Below are 23,401 nucleotides of genomic sequence, written 5' to 3'. Positions count from 1 at the left end.
AGTCGGGGGACAGCGGCAAAGGCGCGCTGCGCCTCTCCCGCTGTCTCCCGAGTTTGCGGGGCTGGCGACGGGGAGGAGCAGGCTTCTCCCCCCGCCAGCCTTCTAGCCAAGTCGGGGGACAGCGGGAATGGCGCGCTGCGCCTCTCCCGCTGTCTCCCGAGTTTGCGGGGCTGGCGAGGGGGAGGAGCAGGCTCCCCCCCCCGCCAGCCTTCTAACCAAGTCGGGGGACAGCGGGAAGGGCGCACTGCGCCTCTCCCGCTGTCCCCCGAACTTGTGGGGCTGGCGGTGGGGCTCTCCTGAAGCCTGGAGAGCGAGAGGGGTTGGTGCGCACCGACCCCTCTCGCTCTCCAGGCTTCAGCGAAAGCCTGCATTCGCACCATAGGACGCACACACATTTCCCCTTCATTTTTGGAGGGGAAAAAGTGCGTCCTATAGTGCGAAAAATACGGTAGGTACCGCTCTGGCGGGAAGGTAAACGGCATTTCCGTGCGCTGCTCTGGTTCGCCAGAAGCGGCTTAGTCATGCTGGCCACATGACCCAGAAGCTGTACGCCGGCTCCCTCGGCCAATAATGTGAGATGAGCGCCCCAACCCCAGAGTCGTTTGCGACTGACCTAACGGTCAGGGGGTCCCTTTACCTTTACCTTTACCACACACCTAGCACTATGCAGCTCACAACTCTCAAGCAGAGTCCCACTTCTGGCTTCTGGCAGACCAATAACTTCTGCATTACCCTAACCTTCTGGTTTCATGTTACATCTGTGCATGCCAATTCCATGCAGCGGTGATTCTCTTCCTGCTAGGGAAGGGACAGAAAGAGCACAGGCCAGCTGCTCCACAGCTCTTCAAACCACCCTGCTGTCAAACAGCAGGAGAGAAAGCCACAGACAGGCCCACTAATACTCTGGCACTTCTCACCTGTATGTGAGTTTTAGTGGCAAACAAAATGCCAAGGAGATGACTACAGTCCATCAGAGTCTCTTGTTAACAAGGGACACACAAACAAGCCAGGAGAAAGGGCTGAGAAGGAGAGGGGGAGCAGCATGTTTGGAATAAATAGAAGGGGAAAATGCACCACAGCAATGCATCATTACCCCCTTCAGAACAAAAAGTGCTCTTACTCACAAGCCACATAGCCTACAGCTGTCCCAATCCTGACCCCATGCAACTCTACAGACCCCAAAGCATGGCACTTACCCCTTCCCACATGCTTTACAGGAGCTGAGTTGCTTATCAGAGTTTGCCAAATATACTCTTCAATCTCAAGCTTGTTATCTGGGGAGTTGTTTGTAACCAACAGCCTTGCACAACTCTGAGAAGTGGATGCTTTTTGGGCAGGGGGATTCTTACGAGCAACCAGCCAAGCAAACACACCCCTGGTTGAATCTCTTCAGCCATTTACAATTTATTGTGCTTCTCTAGGAAACTGTGAACTCCACCCACCACAGATAACAACCTTTATCTTATTTGAATTGTTGTGCTAGAAAGGAAAGAGTGACCATGCTAGACTTTCAGCTCACTTCACATTCAAGGTTCATCCTTTAAGCATGTAAACTAATCAGTTACTGAAGCAAGTTGGTTCCCCAGAATAACCAGGTGTCTGGAGGTGTCTGGAGACATTTGCATGGCTTTGGGTAAAGCTTGGGACATCTTTTGGAGAAAATGGAAGTCAGTGAACTTGGAAGGGGGAAATGAACAAATTGTTGTTCTTAACCCTTTACTAGTGTAACTCTGCTGCATCAGGCATTTTGTTCTCACAGTAGCCAACCAGATGCCTGCACAGGTAGGACCTGAGTGCAGAGAACTCTTCCTATGTGAAACCCCACAACGGGTACTAAGAGGCATACTGCCTCAACAGTGGGGCGACAAGATAGCCATCATGGCTACTAGCCATTGACAGTCGTATTCTCCATGAATTTGGCCAAACTTGTGTTAGAGCCATCCAAGTTAGCCACCATCACTATCTCTTCTGGGAGCACATAGTTAAACTAAGGAATTCTTGTGAATTTGAAGAAAACAGAGTCTCCAACTGCTTGTATGTTTCTTTCAATTAGCCATATTGGATGATATGTTGAGGATATTTAATCAATATAAGTTTTTGCTTGCTAACAAAAACAGGCAGATCACTCCTTCTTGAGGAAATTATCTTCACTAAATTGTTAAGTGGAGTCAAGAAGTGTACAGAAATTACTTTTTCCAACATCCTCCCCATAGTGATTAAAACCTGATTTTTTTAAAAAAAATAAAAGGTAACATTTTAGATTGATTAATCACCTCTTTCATCCCTAGACAAAAAGGCTGAAAATGTGATGGAAGAATGCATCAAAGGGTAAGGAACTGGTAATTAAATACTGTTTTTTTAAAAAAAGATATCCATGTGTGTTTAGAATTTCTGAAGTAATTCTCATGGTTTTTAATGGTTGACTTAAGATTTTGAACATTAACAGCACCAGTGGTGGAAGGCTACACTTTAGAAGCATATACAGTGGTACCTCGAGTTAAGAACTTAATTCGTTCTGAAGGTCCATTCTTAACCTGAAACCATTCTTAACCTGAGGTACCACTTTAGCTAATGGGGCCTCCTGCTGCCGCTGTGCCGCCACCATGCGGCAGCGCGAATTCTGTTCTCCTCCTGCAGCAAAGTTCTTAACCCAAGGTACTATTTTTGGGTTAGCGGAGTCTGTAACCTGAAGCGTCTGTAACCCGAGGTACAAGATTACAAGATTCAACATACAAGGAAACTGTTTCCTGAATATGAAATATTGTTACTACACAAGGCAGAGGATCAATTGTGTTGCTCTTCTGAAGAAATTACAGTTGCACTAGCATGACATGCCCACATCAATCAGATGCAAGTAAGCTACAAAGCACTACCTGATTATACAATTGGTAATGGTGTACACACATGTCTGTGTGTAGGTGAGATATGATTACCTACTAGTAACAACAGGTTGCTTTCACTTTCTTTTTAAAGTATGGAAGTAAGCATGTTGAGACATTGGCAGAAACACCATGGCAGCCTATTATATCAATAGACCAACCCCCAGCAAAAATAGCCCAGGTTACGTAGGGATTTGGGCATCACTGGGAGCCTTGGCTGCTATATGTTGGCGTTTGGGGAGGAAATCTGGTAGGGCCCCTTTCCTAAGCATGGCTTCAGCATGTGGAACTGTACAAAGCAACTTAGGCAAAGGAGGACAGGCAGCAGCAAAGTCAGCCCCACCCTCTCCCAAGAGTTGTTCGGCAGAAGGCAGGCTTATCGGGCACCTGCATGCATGACTTGTGGTTTCCTTCAGTTGCTGGGCAATAAGGAGGATCTGCAGGGCTCTTTTTGCAGCTGGCCGAGGAAGGGAGCATTTCCCCCACTCAGCGACACAAATCTCGTTTTTTAACCTAGAATTCAGGAGGAATGGGTTGGTGATAACCATGGATTATCTGAGCCCCCCTCAGGACTTGCACAAAGCAAATTTATTTCCCAGGCTTGTAAAGGAGGAAAACGCTCTGTGTGTGTCTCTAGATGAAGAGTGCCTTAGATTCAGCATGTCAAGATGAAGCTGCTGGTTACTGCTTTTCCAAGGCATCAATATGCATTCTATGGAGAAAAGCCTGCCCATTCCTAAAAGCCCAAATGTGCACAAATGCAAGCAAACCAGAGATACACAAACAACAAATATATCAATTGCAGAATTCCAAGTGTGCAAACGTATTTGGTATACACGCATGCCTGTATTTGCACAAATACAGAGATGCTCACTCTTAACTAACTTGCATGCACAGTGGCTCAGACATGCGCACTGCCCCACCCTTTCCATTAGCTCCAGCATCTGGATTCCGGGGGGGGGGGCATATTGAATGCATCAGGAATAGCGTTTCTCCTGCCAGTTCCTTCCCCGGGGGGGTGCAGTTCAATCCAGCCTGGCTTACAGTCCCTATTGGGACTCTGCCTAGTTAAACAGATAGCTCCCTGCTGAATAGGTAATTCTTCCATCTTCCTCCACTTGTTTCCTGAGCCTGAGGTGGCTGGTTCCAAGCTGGAAGAAACATTTAGCAGGTTCTAATCATGGTGCTGCAGTTGCTGCTGTTCCTCACTGGCTTCAGTGGTGGTGGCAGATAACGTTTCCCAACCCGCCTGAGCTTCAGAAACTGTCCCTTACAAACACTCAGCAACAAATACTAATACTGCCCAAGAGTTCAAGTATTTGCGTCATACAGGCCTCACTGAAATTTTCCACGATTAAAATACTGCTGTGTTTCCACTATTCTCTCTTCATAACAGAGTCACAAAAATGTAACAAAAGTCCTACAGTATTTGGGTGTTCCTGAGTTCCAGTGTTCAACAATAATGGACCACACAAGTGATACTGACACAACCCCCCCAAAAAATAGAATAATGAAGCATTCCCACCCCACTCACCTCTCCACCCTCCCCCTCTTTCCCCCTCTTTTCTTCTCAACCTAATAATGCATACAACACTAATGTCTCACAACAAATGAAACTGATCTGTAGAAAACACAGCTCAAAATAAGACAATACACGTATTTTTGTAAACTAAGAAATCTTTAATAAAAATCATTATATTTTTCCCAACAGTGAACTGTGAAACCAAATACATATATAATATACATAATACATATAATATATATATATAACCAAGTAGCCCCACCTCCAGGGTCACACGCTCCTCCCCCAACATCTGCAGGTACAGCACAAAAGTCTGTAGGGAAAGGACCTTTGCACACACCTGTGAAGGTCCCCCTCCCTATAGACATTCACCTGTATGTCAGGAGAGGAACATGCCACCCTAGGGATGGGGCTACTTGTTGTGGCTCTCCTCCTTGCTCCCATGTTGTTGAACACTGGAACTCACGTTGCTTGAACACAGCTAACATTTATTAGGAATGTGCCTGCTGCAGAAGTGAGTGATGCTCTCTGTGCAAAGGAAACTATCGAGTTAATACTGGTTGAGAGTCAACTTCTGAAAGTGAACTTGAATTTACCAGACACACAAAAGGCTGGTGGTTTAAACTGGGACACTGGGGAAGCTCTGTTGGCTGGTAGGATTAAATGCTTAGTGGCTTTGCTAGGAGAAGCAGATTACACTCATCCCAACAAGGTACCAGGTTTTTTTCCCTAGGAGAAAGCAGGGGAAATTCCAGCAAGGAAATACATCTAAGATGGAATGATGCTTTGCATTCTGTGTCCAATACCACTGATCCTGCAGAATCCTTGCAAGAAAGAGAGTGAATGAGAAATACTGATGGCAGGGCACAGCTGACCATCATGAGCTGTCCTCAAACCTAAACAAGCTCCTCCAACTTCTCTCTCTCTCTCTCTCTCTCTCTCACACACACACACACACAGAGAGAGAGAGAGAGAGAGAGAGAGAGAAGAACAGGCTCCCTGGGTGGCTTGCCTTGCACAGTGAGCTGCGAAACCACACCAAAACACTTCTACTGATTAGAAATAACTGTATTTTAACATGAAGAGAGATTAGCCAAATTCATCCACCAACATCCCAAATAAACAAGCACAGTTTCCACAGACACCACATCTACATCTGTGCTTTTATATACATTTTTCCTGGTTTGCTCTTGACACTAAAGGGGTAAGAGCCCCAGCGCAGTCTTCAACACTGTTCCTGGTAATACACTGAGCTGGTCCTTTCACCATTAAGAGGCAAAGAAAGGGGATTTGTTTCATTCATAATGGCCAATGGCACCTGTCAGCATAATACCAGAAGTTCAGAGCAGTGTGTACCTCTATCCTTCTACCCTGATCTCTATAAGCACCACAGTAAAATGTTCTAACCCCAAAAAATGCTTGCTCCTCAGGAAGAAGAGTCACAGAAGTTATGGGTACATGCAGAAAAAATCCTGAAGCAAACCATGGTATCTGCTTCCCACGGCTCAGGCAAATAATTCTGTTCTTCATCACTACAGCCACCACTCAGCCTCCCCGGTAATCAATGAAGCTGTCCATGCTGAGAACAGGAGCACTCCATAACACTCCGGCCCCTCTCAGCCAGGAAGCAATTTAGAGCCTGCTTGCAGTTACAAAACTATTCTTTGTTTTTCTCTAGAGAGCCAGTGTGATGCAGCAGAGTGCTGGGTTTGAACAAGAGAAATCTGGAATCGCCTCCCCACTCACGGATGAAGTTTACCAGGAAAGTCACTCTCTACAAGCCAGATCTTCCTCACAGGGTTGTTGTGGGGTTAAACTATTGCTCTGAGCTCACTATATGACCAGCAGGATACAAGTACAGTCATACCTTGGAAGTCGAACAGAATCCGTTCCAGAAGTCCAAAGCGTTCAGCTTCCAAAGCATGGCTTCTGATTGGCTGCAGGAGTGTCCTGCAGCCAATCAGAAGCTGCGGAAGCCATGCCAGACGTTCAGCTTCTGAAAATCGTTCAAAAACTGGAACAATCACTTCCGGGTTCAGGAACCAAAATGTTTGAATTTAAAGGCATTTGGCTTCCAAGGTTCCACTGTATAGGAAACAATCTAATTGTCAGTGGAGACTGGTCAATATGGGTGAAAGGAGCACTGCCTTACCAACTGCAGTCTGCCCTCAGCTACCCCCTGCCTGCCTGCCTCATACTTACAACCAGCCATGGGGTGGCTCTGCCTCTCACTGGCTCTGACTCTACCTGCTGTTAGTCTCCCTGCCGTCTATCCTGCCAGTCCCACTGGACACTAGTTGTTGTGACTCTAGTTTTCTCCAGAAGCTACGTTGCTGGAAAGAGCCTGTGTTTCAAAAGCAGCCAACGCACACCTTTGGCCTCTAGCAAGGAAAGGAACGCTCACAGACTTGGTCAGCTGAAATTTCCAAGACAAGAGATGAAAGGATCACGCTGCTATACCTAGAAGGGAAGAGTTATGGCATTTGCCTTGAAGATATGGACTTAAAAAGCAAGAGCAACTGTCAGTTCTGGATTGTCTCAGGCCAGATACATGCTGCAGTAGGCACCTTGATTATTAAATGGGATCCCCAGCCTCCCTCCCCTCTGAAAAGAAACCTCTGCAAATTGAAACTGGGACTCAGGTGTAAGCAAGCAGCTGCATTTTCATTTGGTTTTGCTGTACAAGTTGTCCTCTTTCCCCCTTATGCCATTCTAATTCCTTTCCTCATCCCCAGTCAACTCATTATTTTTTTTGGGAGATTCTGTAATAGCACACATTTGGGGGGAGCATCTAATGGGGTTAAGCCAGTGAACTAAGAGTTCTGCATCTTCAGAAGAGTGTTTCCTTTTTACATATCTTGAAAGGCTTTAGCAGCCCCAGCTGCTGTTGGGTTTTTTGATTTTGTTTTTTAGGTGGGCGGGGAGAAGCCTTAAGAGGTAGAAGCCTTAAGGGTCCTCTAGGAATCATAAGAATGAGGAGCTTCTAAGCTTTTCCCCTGCCATCTAGACATATTTGGGGCAGTTATTATCACACATACCCCTTTTTTTCTGGAAGAGCATTCGGTCATGTGAACCTCCACCTATAGTCTGAAGTAGTACAGCCCAAACACAGGTTCGCATCTCAGTGAAAACTAAGCCCTAATGGGAGCCTGCCATGCTGGGGATTCTGGGAGGCAGCAAGGCTGAACAGGACTGGCAATGCACAGGAACCTCCCAATAGTCAGACTATTGGTGGTCCATCTAGCACAATACTGTCTACACTGACTGGCAGTGGGTCTCCAGGGTTTCAGACAAGGATTTCTCTCCCAGCCCTAACCTGGATATGTTCAGGATTGAGTCTGGAACCTTCTTCATGTAAAGCATATTCTCTACCATTGAGCTATGGCAGGCAACAGCTATTGGTGATACTTCTGTGCTAGGTAACTCCAGTGTGAACTGAACAATCCAAGCTGCATCAGTGTTAGTTTTTCTTGTGAACCTTAATGCCATTTACGCATTCTACCAGCAGTGGGGAAGCCACTTATCCATGAGTTAGTGTTCTCATGGACAGAACAGGAAAGACCAATGTGGCTGGCTTGGTTATTTAGATACAGTGGTACCTCGGGTTAAGAATTTAATTTGTACTGGATGTCCGTTCTTAACCTGAAACTGTTCTTAACCTGAGGTACCACTTTAGCTAATGGGGCCTCCTGCTGCTCCCACACCAGCACCACATGATTTCTGTTCTCATCCTGAAGCATAGTTCTTAACCGGAGGTACTATTTCTGGGTTAGCGGGATCTGTAACCTGAAGCGTCTGTAACCTGAAGCATCTGTAACCCAAGGTACCACTGTATAGTCTCCAACTGCATGAGATCTGATCTCCAGTGAGATGCACAGCTGGAAGAACTTTTAAAACACATCCTTCTCTTGGCCTCTTTTATGCACATATTAATAGAGGCACATAGCTTAACACAGCTTTTGCCCTTGCCCATAGAACAAACAACTGAAAGGCATTATCTTACTCAACACCCGGCTTGGCTAGAGAAAAGGGAGTTCCTGCTGCCTTTCCGGAACTCTTCATATTGGCTGTAAAATGAGTAGGAGCTGTTTTGTTTTTGTTTTCCCTTGTGCTGCAGTGTTTCTGCTGCCAGCAGCTTTGCAGTCCTTAACATGTCCACCCACAACACTTTTGTGAGGTAGGTCGTTATTACTCACATTTTGCAGCAGGGCTAATAAAGATTAGGAGTCCACACTGGGCTCAACCAATCCATTTTCCAATCCGATCCAGACCAAAAGAAATATGTAGGATGACCCATATCCTTTATCCTATCAGCATGAGAGTGCACATACAGCAGAATCCAAGCACACCACTCAGTCCTAAACTTTCTCCAAGCCTCTTTCATTCTTTCTTTGAGTGAGTGGCATTCCAATCCTTGAAGTGCACATCCACACCCAGTCTCTTTAGTCTTCCTGTCACCTTTAAATTTATTTATTGAATACTATTGCATATACTCCACGGTAAAAGACATGACTCCCTGCTGGTGGAGACTGTTATCTGGAATGCCCAACCTACAGGTGAAGAGAGGTGAATCTAAATCAGCAATAACGTGGCTGACACCTAGTCCCTGTCCAGAATGACTACGGAGCAAATACTGTGTTGCTAGAACATGAATAAAACCAGTAGAGTCTCACCAAAAACTGGCAGGAAACATGTGCACAAAGATCAGTGTAGAACATACAGAGCACAAATTCCATCAACATGATTTAGATGATATAAGGCAGATGCAGCCAAAGTGGTGCCCTTCTTTAAAAAAAAAAAGTTTTTATTAAAGATTTTATTGTGTTACAAAACAAACAAATAAACAAGGAAAAGTATATACAGCATCTCTACTTTCAGTTTATAGAGTCTTTTCCACAGTTCAATTACATTTGGTATAGGACACTATTGTACAGCACAACTTCCGTCAGCCCCAGCCAGCAAACCCAAGGATAAGCAATGTGTTGGCGACCCCTGATATAGGGCTTCCCTAGGAAAGAGCAAAGCAGGGCTCTTAGTTCTCAGCCAACTTGTCTATGACAGGACAACTTCAGCTAATGAACGAATAGCTCTGAATAAAGCTGAGTGGTTTCGGAAACCAGGCAATTCTGGCGACATGCTGGTAGATGAAGGGAAATGAACAAGATTGGGGACGAGCCTGCAGTCAAAGTACCCACAAACTGGATTTTGTAAACAGAGATTTCCTCCCCTCACCCTTTTAAATCCCCTATGGGATGTTCTGGGTCAGGAAGGGTCAAGTTGCTGAGGTTACAAAGCTAAGTCCACTCTGTCTTTGACCTCACTGAACCACACTGACAGTTTTAGGAGGGAATGCATCCTGAGCAAGATTCTGACCAAAGTATAGGTAGTTTTGCTGTATGAAGCATGAGTTATGCTCAGGTAGCAATTTCTCTTGTTCACACCTTCCCACAATATGATCGCAGGCTCCACTGCAAGTTTATGCAGAATTTAAACACTCCGTGCAATGAAAAGGAATGGGTGGGAAACGGATGCAATGGAAGTAGAAATGTGCATCACACACAAGGAAATTATTCCATGGTGGGCTTTTGTTTTAGATTACCAACTAACGAAAGTTAAACTCCAGCTCAGAAAGTCTCTGAAAACCACAAAGGACAAGGCTTTGAGGCCAGGAAAAATACATTGCTCACATGTAGGCAACAGTTCTGAGCATCACAATTCAAGGAGGGTGTTGACAAGAAGATGGAAAGGAGTCAGAAGAGAGCTACAAAAATGATTAAAGGCCTAAGATCTCACTTTAACTGGTGAGTCATGCCACCACAGTTCTTTTCAGGGTTTTTGAAAAGAGAGAGAGAGAGATGAGTGGAGATGCAAAACATATTATTCTGCATGTGGGTCCTTGATCTGCAAAGGCTAAAATTATTAGTCTAAAAAAGTCCTACTGGGTTACACAAAGCTCACACCCACATAATGGTGCACTGAAATGCAGCCTGACAATGCAATCCTGTGAATGTTCACTTGTGTTTGGTGGTGCTTACTTCCAGATAGATGTTTATAGAATCACAGTTTAAAATGCAAATCACACTTAGGACAGGCTGAATCAATGGGGTATCTTCAAGCCTGAGGAAAATATCAAAGGAGTGGGAATAGGCTCACTGTTTTGTATTGTCTAAAATGATCTAAAGTGATCATTTCAGCCTCAGCAGCAAGAAATATAAGACTTTTTCTTAAAGTACAAGGAAGAAAATTAGGTTAAATGTAAGAAAGAATTTTAATAACTGTAAAAGTGTGAAATGCTTAAATAAGCTGCCTTGAAATTTCCATATTCTCTCTCATATATATGTATGTATACATTTATGTATGTATGTATACATATAGACAGTTTTTGGTTTTTGGCACACTGCTGATATGGAATATCATGTCCCAGAGCAGAAATGAACTAGGTGACAATTAGGTCAACTCCCATCCTATGTTTCTAAGAGCATTTGAGGTTTAGGAAAGGGTGGCAGCACTTCCCCACCATCATTTACAGACCCATAATTAAGATCCCTAAATGTAGAGTAGTTACCTCTTAACACTTTAGCTCACTGTACTAGCAGCCAGCATAGTTTAAAAGTGCTAAAAACGTGGTCAAATGCTTTCCACCACATGCTGTTCATTTATTCTAGTGAACTGAGTGGACCTGAACCCACGTTAGTGACCCTGTTGGTGCATAACCAAAGGGTTATTCCAGACTAGACGAAAAAATCTGCTAGAGTTAACACTAGGCTTTCAATCCAAATGTTGGGCCCTCCTTCCCTCCAGCAGAACAGAAGGCAAGGGAAAGCTGCATCCTGGGCCACCCTTATGACCAACTGGGTTTGCAGAATGAATTGTAGAAGTGTGGAAGGGAACCTAACAGTGATGATAACCACTTATAGTAAAGCATAGGTGGGCAGAAAGTAGATTGGATTCTACGGGTAGATCTCTGGATTATTTGGAGCAGATCAGCAAAAACTCCCAATTATCTAAGAACAACAACAAAGCTCCCCCTCCCCTCACTCCCCATTGGTGAGAGACCAGGTGTGATTTTTGTGTGTGAAAAGATGTGATCTTGGTTCTGGTTCTGGTAAAATTCCTGGACTGAGCATGTGCTCAAAGGCAACCTCTGCCAATTAATTCTCAGCCATCTGCATAAAACACTCTTATTCACCTGGCTCTGGCTGGTGGGTTCTAGTGGAAAACAAAATGGAACCTGAAAGCCTGAGGTCTGTGCACCTCTGCAGTAAAACAGTATCTTTGGCAGCTGAACATCCCTAACAGAATATACCAGGCAAAATAATTGCACCCGTACCATGGTGCGCAAAAAGCAACAGCCAGGAAAGTAGGCAGCTTAGCTTGGGGATACCTAACGGAGCCCACCCACAAGTACAGAATCATACTTGTGACTCACCTCCTTTAGAAGCCTAACTGTTTCCCCCCCTACAAGCCATGAAGGGATTCATTTCACAGGGATGGGTGCCCAGGCACCATGGGGATGGGCGGGGTGCACCGTCCTAGGCAAAGCACAAGGTGTGGAGAGGGGGAGAAACTTGCCAGGAAAATCCAGGTGAGGAGGAAGAGAAAAGGCTTGGCTCAAAAAAAGATGTTATTCCTTCAGGTGCCTTACGTGGGACATGATCTAGAGGTGCAGCTTGTCATCTAAACCACCACCTGCTATTATTCCATTACGCCCTGCATAGCCTTGTGTATCTTCAGCATCTGTGTGCTGACAGTGCCGAACCTGCAGCTGAGTGCCTAATGCATCCTTTCATATTCCACGGAAGCTGCTCTGCAGCAGCGAGGGTAATGATCCTGGGCATCTTTGGGGGGCCCTCCCAGCTGGGATTGCTAAATTAACCTCAAGTAACTGCAACCTGCTTATTTGGGTTGCAGGATGCTGCTTCCACATCTTGGCAGAAGATACGTGCAGATGTTTCCTCACACAGGTCTTCCAACTTGCTTATTACCTCTAATGCGGAGTCTCCCTCCACATGCAATCTTGTATAAGACTCACAAAGCCCCTTGCCCTAGTCTCTGCATAGGCGCACCCCTAGAGCTGTCTTCTACGCCATTCCTTTCCAGTGTGTATGTTGGGGCCACATGGCAAAACTTACCAACGTCATCTGCAAGGGTAGAGATACACGTTGTTCTCCTCCCCCAAAAACACATAACAAAACTTCATGAGCAAAGCACCTTCAGGGGTGGGCAGGCAAACTGGAGTACTGGGATGGTGGAGTGTCTTTAGCACTTCCCCCTCCTGACACTTTCCTAATGCAACTTCCCTGACCTGCTGCTGCCTCACATTGCTCTAAAAGCAAGATCACCCTTGCAAACATGTGTCTGGAATCCCATAGGAATAGTGGCTGGGGGGGGGCAGAAGCTGCAACAGAAAAATGACAGCCGGGAGAAGGGTTAAGCACCCACTTCCTCCTCGTGCCTCCCTGCCTCTTCTCTGGAACCAGCCTCCCTCCTGAAACTACTTTACCCTAATAGTGTTTTGTTATGTGCAGTTGTGCATGACATGTAATTCCTCCCCAGCTATTGCAATAAAAAAGCTCCATCTTACAGACTGTGGAGGAAGAGTGCATGCATTAGGAAAGTTCCTCTCTCAAAACATGCAGGGCAGATGGCTTGATTGTGAAGGGAGCTGCGAGTGAGTTTAGACGCAGCAGACTCTTCATGCTGAAAGCAATGTCTGAATGACGGCAGGAGGGCTGGCCGGGTGGTGGAGGGGAATTCCAATTTCACTCCAGCCCCAGCCTGCCCCAGTAGGAAGCATATCCTGCCCCCTGCAGTTCTCCCTCCAAGGCCCTGCCTGCCCCCTCCCTATTCCCAAGGCTGGTGCATGCCCAGGCTGCACAGTGTGTGCCCCCAGGCTGGCAGCACGGAGGTTTCTTTGTGTTTGTCTCAGAGCTGGTTGGCTGGTGAATTCCCTGGGCAGCCGAGCGGCAGAGCAGAGCTAGATGCCGCAGCAGCGTGGCTGGCAAGGGCTCACATGCACCCAGCATGTGACAGCTCCCAATTAACTCCTGATTCAGTTCTGAGTGCACACGGGGAAAGCACCAATCATGGCCCAGTATGACACAGCAGCTCACTCGCCCCCCACCAGGCATCCGCTGCTCCTGCCCCCACTCAGCACCCACGGGCTCCATCAAGCAATCTCTCACTACTGCTTCTCACTGCCAACCCTTATTGCATCCAAGTGCAGCAACAGCCCTGCCTAGAACCTCCTATCTTCATCTGAAAACAATCCCTACCAGCATCTTCCACCCCTTCCTAGCTTGGACAATAAGAAAGTTCCCTCTGCATCCTGTCATCTCTTTCCAGCATCCACTGCTGAGACTAACTCGAACTGCAGTAGCATCATTAGCTAAAGTCTAGTTCAGTATTCTGTTTCCAGCCTCATGAAGTCACATTTGGCATCCTGTTTGGAGGCTCCACAATTTCCACAGGATCTGCTTCATGGATCTCTTAGGTTCTTTCACGTCCACGAATTATGTAGAATTTTCCAGTTCCTGGTTACTCTACAACAGAATTAATCATGCAGCCCTAGTCATGTTGAGGGAAGGACCATGGTTCATAATAGAGCATGCAAAAGGTCCCAGGCATCTCTGTGAATGGTTAGGAATGTCCCCTGCCTGCAACCCAGGAGAACCACTACCAATCAGGGTAGGCAATGCTGAGTTAGATGAACCAGTGGTCTGTTTCAGTGTAAAGTGGCTTCCTCTGTTGACTCTCTTGGAGCAGATGGACAATCACAGACCCATCTGGACCTAACAGATCCCATGAATACTTTTGATTATTTGTTTGGCTACACCCACATTTTCCATATCAGAGATTGGCATAGGAAGGCTACCCGAGTGAAACATGTCTTTCTCTTTGCAAAGGATGGAGTTTTCAAGTGCATGCAGAGATCAAGAGCTCAAAAGCTTGGGAAAGAGAAAGACTCTCTCTGTGAGAGAGACAGACAGGCAGACAGAGACAGAGAGAATGTACCTGCATTCTGGCCTTATCTCCATGTAATCAGCACACAACTGTGTTTCTATCTACTGTACATTAAATTCCAGGTTGTGACTACAAAGTTGCTACTGCAGTGGTTTCCTCTCCCCACTGGGAATGTCCATTGCCACCTCTTTCTTGGCACAAGCAAGGTTAGTCTTTCTACATGTGTCTACTAAAAGGACCCAATTTCCTGCTGCTATAATGCTACTAAAATACTCTCATTCTGGCCAGCAGTGTATTTCGCTCCAGTAAGGAGCACCACTGATGCCTCTTCCATCTTATACTTAATGTCTTTGAAGCCACCATGTGGTACCTGCCCTGTTTCTTCTACTCACAACGAACTTCTCCATTTGCCATGCAATCATCCCTGACCAGTTACTCCAAAGGGTTAAGAGAAGACTTTCCAATTCTAAATATTGTGGTGAATTGCACAAAAGAATGTCCTTCAGCAATAATCCCTTGGGAGTCAGAGGCAGCATCTGCCTATTGTTTATACTTAGTAGCACCTTGATCTTCATGGAACGCATCTGACAGTAGCCTAAAGGTAATATGGGGTCTTTGGGATTGTTAGCTGTGGACCCTGGATTAGAGGGGCAGAAAGTTAGCATGAAGCAAATTCCCAGACTCTTTAGCAGCAAAAGATATTTGTGGGAAGTATTCACAGTACTGAATAACCCCATAAGAAAGGAGGAATTTCAAATATCTATTGAACAGCCTCCGCCACCCCTCTTTTTCACACACACACACACACACACACACACACACACACACACCCAACAGAAGCCATTCCTGGCTACATGCAGGGTTTGAAATTAGCAGGGCACCAGGTGCATTTTGCATCTAAAGATTCTCCATTTGCAAGCACCTCAAAAATCTGGGTGCCATTTTTTGCGCCTGGCTGAAACTCAAGGATTACTGAAATGTATGTGCTTCGAAGGCTCGAAGTATATGTTAAGGTTTAGGATAGGCAATATGTCAAGGAGTTTAGTAATAAAGAGTAGTGTTTAGAAAACCGAAGTATAGTACCAATATTTTTATTGTAAACACCAAATTAAACATGTATTAACAATTTCTGTTAAAAATATATTAACAATATGTCACTTATGTGAATTGCGCATTAGTTCATGCTTAACAAAATAATAAATAAAAAGCATTGCCGACTTCCCCACCACCACCAAATGGCCACACTAGATATTCTGTTTAGGCGCCCACAAACCAGGTCCCAGGAGCCATTTCTATCCCAGTTTCTAACACTGGCCACATGGTTTGTGACAATCTCCAGTCAGACAGCAGTCATGGAATCAGGGTCTGTGCATGTGCTCTGAGGCCATTTGGATATCTGGAGCACTTTAAATCCTATGTAGCCTAATAAATAGCCTGACTATTCAGTGATGATTCAAATGGAGAAGAACCGGGAACTACTCTACTGAACTTCATAATTTCATTAGGCAGTACTTCCCCTTTGAGTGAAGGCAGAAGTGTTCAATGCCTAAGGAAAAACTGCTCTGACAGGACAAATACACTGGTGCTATCAATATTGTATGGTATCTGGACTGGGCATCTCAGCTTTCATAAAGTTCTTGTTTTTTTAAATCAAGTTTCTGGTCCTCACAACTGTGGAAAATTCAGAAACCAAAGAGGCTTTTGGTTAGAGCTTCCAGGGGTAATGGGAGAACTTTGAGCTCTACCCAAGTTGCTTATTTGGCCCCCAACTCCAATCACTCTGCCACTATAGTGCTCTCACAACAGACTGCTTCTCTCTCTTTTCCTTGCTCAAGCATATTCTAAATCATGGATAGGCAAACTAAGGCCTGGGGGTCAGATCTGGCCCAATCGCCTTCTAAATCCGGCTCCCAGACGGTCTGGAAATAAGCGTGCTGGGTGCCCCAGTCCCTCAAGGATAATCCCCTTGAGGTTTGGAGGTGCGCAGTGTCCTTGCGACACCCCCGAAGCCCCGCGCTGCTCAGAAAACCTCAGAGAGGTTTCTCTGCACTTCAGTAATGGCCGTGGCTAAACAGGAAGTCCACCAGTAGAATGTGTGCTTTTATTTAAAATGCATATCTGGGTTATTTGTGGGGCATAGGAATTCGTTCATTTATTATTATTTTTCAAAATATAGTCCGGCCCCCCACAAGGTCTGAGGGACAGTGGACCGGCCCCGTGCTGAAAAAGTTTGCTGACCCCTGTTCTAAATTCTGTAGAAGAAGGGAAACAAAGAAATCATAACCTATTTGTATTTACTTAAATTTGATGGATGTATATCTGTCCCATCTGAAGGGGTCAGAACAGAGAATAATTCTGAGGCAATATGAGCCATTATACAGTCATACCTCGGAAGTCGAACAGAATCTGTTCCGGAAGTCCATTCGACTTACAAAATGTTTGGAAACCAAGGTGCAGATTCCGATTGGCTGCAGGAAGCTCCTGCAGCCAATCAGAAGCCATGGAAGCCATATCAGACATTCGGGTTCCAAAGAACGTTCGCAAACCAGAACACTCACTTCCAGGTTTGTGGCATTCGGGAGCCAAAACGTTTAAGTTGCAAGGCGTTCGAGATCCAAGGTACGATTGTATATAAGTAGCATCTCCTTTGCAGAACAAACCCACTTAACCAAGTGTCTTTGGCCACCTGGTTCCCATTTTCTTGTGCAAAGTCACCTTCAGAAATCAGTAATAGAGTCTCCATCAGCTGTAACATTGACTTCTGAAAGTAATGGGAAGGAAAGGATTCCACCTCTGCCTTAAAAGAGAAGGACCATAGCTCAGTGGCAGAGAATCTGCTTTGTATGCAGAAGGTCCCAGGTTCAATCCCCGGCATCTCCAGGAAGAGTTGGGAAAGACTCCCTGCCTGAAATTCTAGGAAGCCGTTGTCAGTCAGTGCAACCTCTGAGCTAGATGGACCAATGGTCTGACTCAGTATACAACAGCTTCCAATGTTCTATGTCTTGCATTCGAAAAACCACTTATAAAATTGTGCTTTGCAGGTGTGGGAAAATGCAAATAGATGCAATGACCCAAGGTGCTTCTTCATTATGGCTCTTTAGTGCTATTGAGGTGCTGCTCTTCCAGCTTGGGCAAAAAAATCCTGCATTGCAGGGGGTTGGACTAGATGACCCTTGTGGTCCCTTCTGACTCTACAATTCTATGAAACCTTCTGCAATCAGCTAAGAGTGAGATTATCACTGTAGTTCCAAACTGTTATCGTCCTGGAATGCGAGAGCAAAGGTGGAAGTGGGTGGCACATTAGAGCTGCCCAGTCCCTGGCACAGAACTAGTGAGCAGTGTCAGCTATCCTACCCCCCACAATCCGCTTTACAAATTTGGAAAATCTGAGAAGTGCCATAAATAAAATGAAATTAAAATTTAATGAGTGAAACAAAACAAAACAAAAAGGCTAATGCCAACTGTTGGACAAATAATAACATTAGGGATTGTGTTACAGGTAATGGAAGAAGTGTAAACAGGTAGCTGCAAGGCAAGCAATGCAGAAAGGCAGGACTTCATACTACCCCAGCTATGTTCTAGACCACTTTTCTGTACCAGGTGAGACAATAGCAACCATTGAAATGTTTGTGTTGCAACTGCACTGGAAGTCAAAGAAAAAAAACAAAAGAACATTTTCATATGCCAGTTTTTAAAAACCACAATGAGAAAGAACTTGGTACTGATTTTTGTAAGACGCTTCAAGGGCCTTTTTTTGCTAAAGGGTGGGGTATAAATGCCTTTATGAAGAAAGGAAAAAGCAAACAGCAGAGAAAACATGGGAAGGAATTGTATGGGAGGAACATCTTCTGGGTTCTCCTTATTAACCCAATGAGTGACTGTTGTCTATAACAAAGGAAAAGACTGTGAAATCTCTCCAAGAAAGCCAAATGGGCTTCTGCAGGGCCCTGTATCACTATGTCCAGCACTACTACACTACTACAAAAATATATTATTTTTGTGGATGCCCTGAAATACTCCTTGAGGGGGTGGGATCAAAATGGTGTTGGCAAGTGAACCATGCCATATACCAACGGAGAAGCCAGGGACTCATGTTTATCAGCCAATCTTCAGCTGCGAAACCACAACACCTTTACAAAACTAAACATTTCCAGTCCTTTCTGAAGCAGAGTTGTTTATCTGAACAATTGCAGCTTCATAGGAAACAGCTTTATAACATATACACAAGCACATTTATTTGCAAACTACTGCGGTGTCCTGATCGCACAAGAATTTTCATAATGGAAGTCAACATATGGTACACAACACACTGCGTAACACAACCCTGCAGGCCCAGCTGTGGCAGTGAGACATCACACCCAGCACCAACATCATCATCATTACACACACACACCCCTGCTTTGGATCTCCTGCATCACGCGTTTTATAGCCACCCCCTACTTTAAAAAATAATAATCAAGAAGGATGTCTGCTTCTGGGAAATTGGAGGAATTTGGAGAAAGGCATGGAAGGATTGGTGCAAGGCAAGAGACTCAGTAAGCACACTGGAATCAGATATTTCCCTCTGGTCTACAGGATACGTGCGAGGCACTAGTCTTGCTTTCTGTCCTAGAGAAAATGGAAGGAATACAGAGCTACACCACATGGAGAAATGCCCTATAGAGGCAACCCTTTTGTTGTAACTTACAAATGCCATGGCTTCCCCTTTAAAGGCAAATATACCCACAGCTGGAAACTCCTCCAAGTTAATGCAGCCCCCCCTCTCCATAAGAGCAGCCACACGAGAGGCTCATTAAATGTTTCTAGCTGGCAGGAGGCCAGAACCAGAGCTTGTTTGTTCTATATTCCGATAAACAGTCTGTTATGGGCTCCTAGGAGCAAAATCATGGGGAAAACTAGAGTTGCAGCATGAAAAAAGATGCACATGCACGGAGGCACAACCATGGCTGCTTACTTCCCTTCTGCAGCCATTGGAAATAGCCAGCACCCATTCTAGCAGGGGGACTTGGTTCTCCTACCATGCCTTCTGAACCCCAGGCCATTTGTAAGATGCTATCTATAAACACCTGGGACAAGACATGGCTACAACACAGCATCTGTTGTCGTGTGCACACCTTGGGGAGCCGGGATTTTAACAAGCCCCTTGGTACACACAGCTCCAACCTTGAATGTGAAAGAAAACAGGAGTACCATGTAGCTAAGGATGCAGAGAGGATCAATCTTCATCTCACTTAATGCAAGATCCTCTATGAAAAGCCAGGCATTATGCAGCAGCAGCAGACCTGTTTTTTTATAGGCAGATTGCAGGCTCCTTGGGACATGGAGTACCCTGGCTGCCCCCCACCCCACCCCACTTGTATTGGCCAGCAGACGGGAAGGGCCAATGCAGGGCTAGATAAGGAGGAATGCCTGGAGGGAGGAGAGGGAGAAGAAACCCACGGTGTGCCTGGTGCTTTAAATGTTTGGCCTGGCTTTGGAGGGAGAACACGTGACTTTCTGCTTGAGGAAGCAGCCGCTGCTCTGGCAGCTTCCAGCGGGAGATGGAGGAGGAGGTTGTGGGGGAAGGGAAGTGGAAGGGAAGGGGGGTTGTTTAGAAACAGAGATTGCTGCAAGCCAGGGAAGTAGATTCAAGCAGACAACAGGTAGGGGGTAATGAGGGAATCTGAGAGGTTAGGGTCTCAGGGATCCAATGTCAGATTAGGCGGAGGCTCCTGTGTGCTGGGAGTACAGTAATGACCCATGCCCACTGGAGAAAATTGACCCACACTCAGGAAATCTGGGTCAGGCTGGTGTGTCACTGGGAGATGGAGCAGTTGGACATTACCTGGCCACTAGCATTACCTCAGTGTGGGGTGCAGCACCCCTCTAAGAATGAGGTATAAATTCTCAGGCAGTCAAGCCACTTCCCTGTCAGTTATGGGAGGTCATTAGGGAAGCCTCTCTGGCAAATTAGGCCTCTGCTGTGAAGGGTTTCCCCCAAAAAACCATGGGCTGTGTGGGTGCAGCACAGCAGGCTCCCTACTGAAAGCAGCCTAACTTTTCAGTGACGCCCACACAATCTGCTTGATTGTGTCACAGGCTGCTGAAGCAGAAGAGGAGCCACGGGCAGCAATTGTTCCAAAAGGAAAGGGGCTGGAAAGGGAGTTGAGCATGGTCATGTCAAACACATCTTTGAAGAAAACCTACTGGGGAAGCTGTTTGACCCCACCCCACCACTCATGGCATTTAGAGAGATAACATTAGACAAAGAGTTCTGATAATGGAACAGACAGTCTGCAGAGAATCGGTACCCATCCTTGATGCTTTATGGAGGATGGCCATCAGCTCCCTCTTAGCAGCAGTCTTGAATACTTAATGCATTCCTCAGTTATCAGACACACCCAGTCCCAGATCTTAGCCTTCCTGACTGGCACCTGTCTTTTACCAAACACTAATGGGATGGGTCCCTGCTTGGCTTCACATTTCATAACGATGGCAACTTATGTGCAAGTGTTTTAAAAGCTCTGGAGCAATGGTTGTGGGGCATAATACTATATTGAGGAGCACCCAGAATTTACAAAACTCTCTAGTTCTGGAGCAACTCCCAGGCTTATCAGGAAATTTTCACTCTGATAGCACAGTAAGACCCATGTTGGCACAGAGCTGAACGCCTGCCAGCTAGATCAATTTATTTATTTATTAAACTTGTTGGTTGATCTTTTTTTAAAAAGGGAATGCAAACTCAAAGCAACTTGCAATATAATACAAAAATTAAAACCAATAAAAATCTATGTTAATGAGCCAGCTAGTTCTCCTCTTCCCCTAATCCAACTCAAAAGCACTTAGCAAAGAGGAGAGACCCAACAACCATGTAGTCTCAACAGTTTCTCCAAAAGGAGCAGTTGCAGGGCAATAGTCAGTCCGTGTCCGTCCCCCCAAAATAGCAACTTCCTTATCCCCCTTCTTGGGCCACACAAGTCAAGCCAGAAGTGGTCACAACCACAGCAACTCTGGAGGAAATGCTTAACCTCACCAGACTGGAGTGAACCCCAATAAACCACATCCTTGAGCACTGTCAGGCTATGAATTACTGGAATTAGTGATCCTAAAAACGGAAGAGACGTTTGCACAGAACCCTGTAGAGGCGGAAGAAGCGCACACCTTCGCGCGCTGCAAAGCAACATCCCTTGAGGATATCGGCACCCCACTGCTGAATACAACCCCCACAGGACGACCCTCCGCCCCACAACCGAACACCCCTGGAGAGCAGTACCCGCGCAGCCACTGCTGTCACAGAGCACAGGTCCCTCCCACAACTATTTTTGTAATGTTGATCTAGCTATCCTAGCCCGACCCCCCCCCCATTCCCAGCATTCCTCTTAACTGCACAGTGCCCCACTCCCAGCCCCGGAGACCCTCCCCCATCACAGGAGCAACTCCAACAGGCATTCACCTCAGCGCTGGGCACACCGCGCAAGCCCCCCCCCCCGCCCCCCACTCTCTGGCCAGATACCAGCTATACTAGTGGCAAGCAAAATGCCCTACCGCAAACGCGCGCGCGCGCACAGATCCCGAGCCAACGCCAGGTTCCCCCACCTCATGCTCGGCTGAAACCCCGCCATCCCCAAAACTGCTCCCGCTGCTGGGGAGGGGAGGGAGGAGGAGGTTTCTGCGGGGTTGTTTTCCGTCTGGTTGCAGAGGGGCCCGGGCAGGGGCAGGGAGGCAGGCGCTTCCCCCAGGCTTCGAGAAGGATGTACGCCCCACCGCTCCCTCCTCTCTCCCCTCGCCCTGCTTCCCCGAGCGCTCGCACTCACCTGGGCACGCACAGCCCACTGACATCTTCACATGCCCGGCCTGGCGCAGGGGAGGTGCGACGTGCCCGCTCGGCGGGGCCCTGGCATCCGCCGCCCTGAGAGAGACCCTGGCCGAGCCCTCGGGCAAGGCCGCCCCCCGATCGCGGGGCCTCCCCGCCGGGAAGCGCAGCAGCCGCAGCAAGCGGAGCGGCGGCGGCAGCAGCAACAGCAGCAGCCCGATCCCGCGTCTCTCGGCGAGTCCAGGGCTGGGCTACGCTGCGTTCCGGCCTCGCCGTGCGCGTAGACGAGGCGCTCCGATCGGCTCCGAATCCCGATCCCGGGGGCTGATTAATATGCTAATTGCGCGGCGGAGGGGGAGGAGAGCGAGCGCGAGCTTGTCAAAGTGACCTGAGCCGAGCGCCGAGCCGCGACAGGGAGGGGAGGGGCAGGCGGGCGGGGGGGAGGGGCAGCCATGTGACGCAGATGGGGAAAAACACACCAATCTCTGCCACAGCAGCCACCCTGGGCGGGCTCGCGCGGGGAGGGGAGGGGAGCCGAGGCAGGCGCGCGCACTAGCCTGCGCGCTCGCCTCTCTCTGTGTATTCTCGTGTGCTGGCATGTGCTGGCATGTTTTGCAAGCGTGCATATACATGTGTGCGCGCCGGGGGTGCAAAAGCACGGGATCACGTGCGTTGCGTGCATCTTGCTTAGGCGCGAACTTGTGGCTGGGGCTGAATCGTTCCAAAATCAGAAGGATCCTCGGGAGCCGTCCATTCCCTCTCTCCCCTTGCACCGAGGCAGGATTCATTCCCCGACCAAATCCCTGCTGCAGATGACCCAGCCTCTTGCACCGATCCTCCCCACGTTCCCCGATTTCTCAAACCACTTGTCTCCATTGCCCTGCCCTGGATGCCCTTTGTAGTTTCGCTTGCTGCAAAGCCTGCCTGCCACCTACCCTGCAAGGCCTGCTAATGAGGTGTGTGGGGACCGGCCACGATGACTCAGTGGCGAAGAAGGAAAGGCACTCTGCAATGCTCGGCGGCGACACTTTTCTTGTATCGTTACTTTACATTTCCCAGGACTCACTAAGCCCTGGTTGCTGCAAATACGTTTCAGAGCTGAGCCCGGGTTAGATCTGCCACATCAAAAAACCAAACCAAGCAACACAAAATTCCCTCCCTCCCCTCCCCTTACCTGTATTCCAAAGTAATTATTCCTGGATGGAAAATGCAACCTAAATGGTTCTTCCCACAAGTTATAAGCAT

At 47.0% G+C, this 23,401-nt stretch overlaps 1 protein-coding gene across 2 annotated transcripts in view; it reads right to left on the bottom strand.

The window, feature by feature from the left end:
- Positions 1 to 22,541, bottom strand: part of LDB1 (LIM domain binding 1) — a 62,968-nt gene extending 40,427 nt beyond the window's left edge. The window contains exon 1 of one of the 2 annotated variants that reach the window (XM_081192264.1): positions 22,158 to 22,541. In XM_081192264.1, the coding sequence (XP_081048390.1) occupies positions 22,158 to 22,182 (25 nt within the window). In that variant the 5' untranslated portion in view covers positions 22,183 to 22,541. The remainder of the gene's footprint in view (positions 1 to 22,157) is intronic. The other variant, XM_081192263.1, reaches the window with a different exon arrangement.
- Positions 22,542 to 23,401: the final 860 nt, after the last annotated feature.

Source organism: Podarcis bocagei, assembly GCF_964188305.1.
Source record: "Podarcis bocagei genome assembly, chromosome: 4".
Classification (NCBI taxonomy): domain Eukaryota; kingdom Metazoa; phylum Chordata; class Lepidosauria; order Squamata; family Lacertidae; genus Podarcis; species Podarcis bocagei.
Note: the sequence above shows the minus strand (reverse complement) of the source record. Positions and strands in the feature narration are given on the sequence as shown.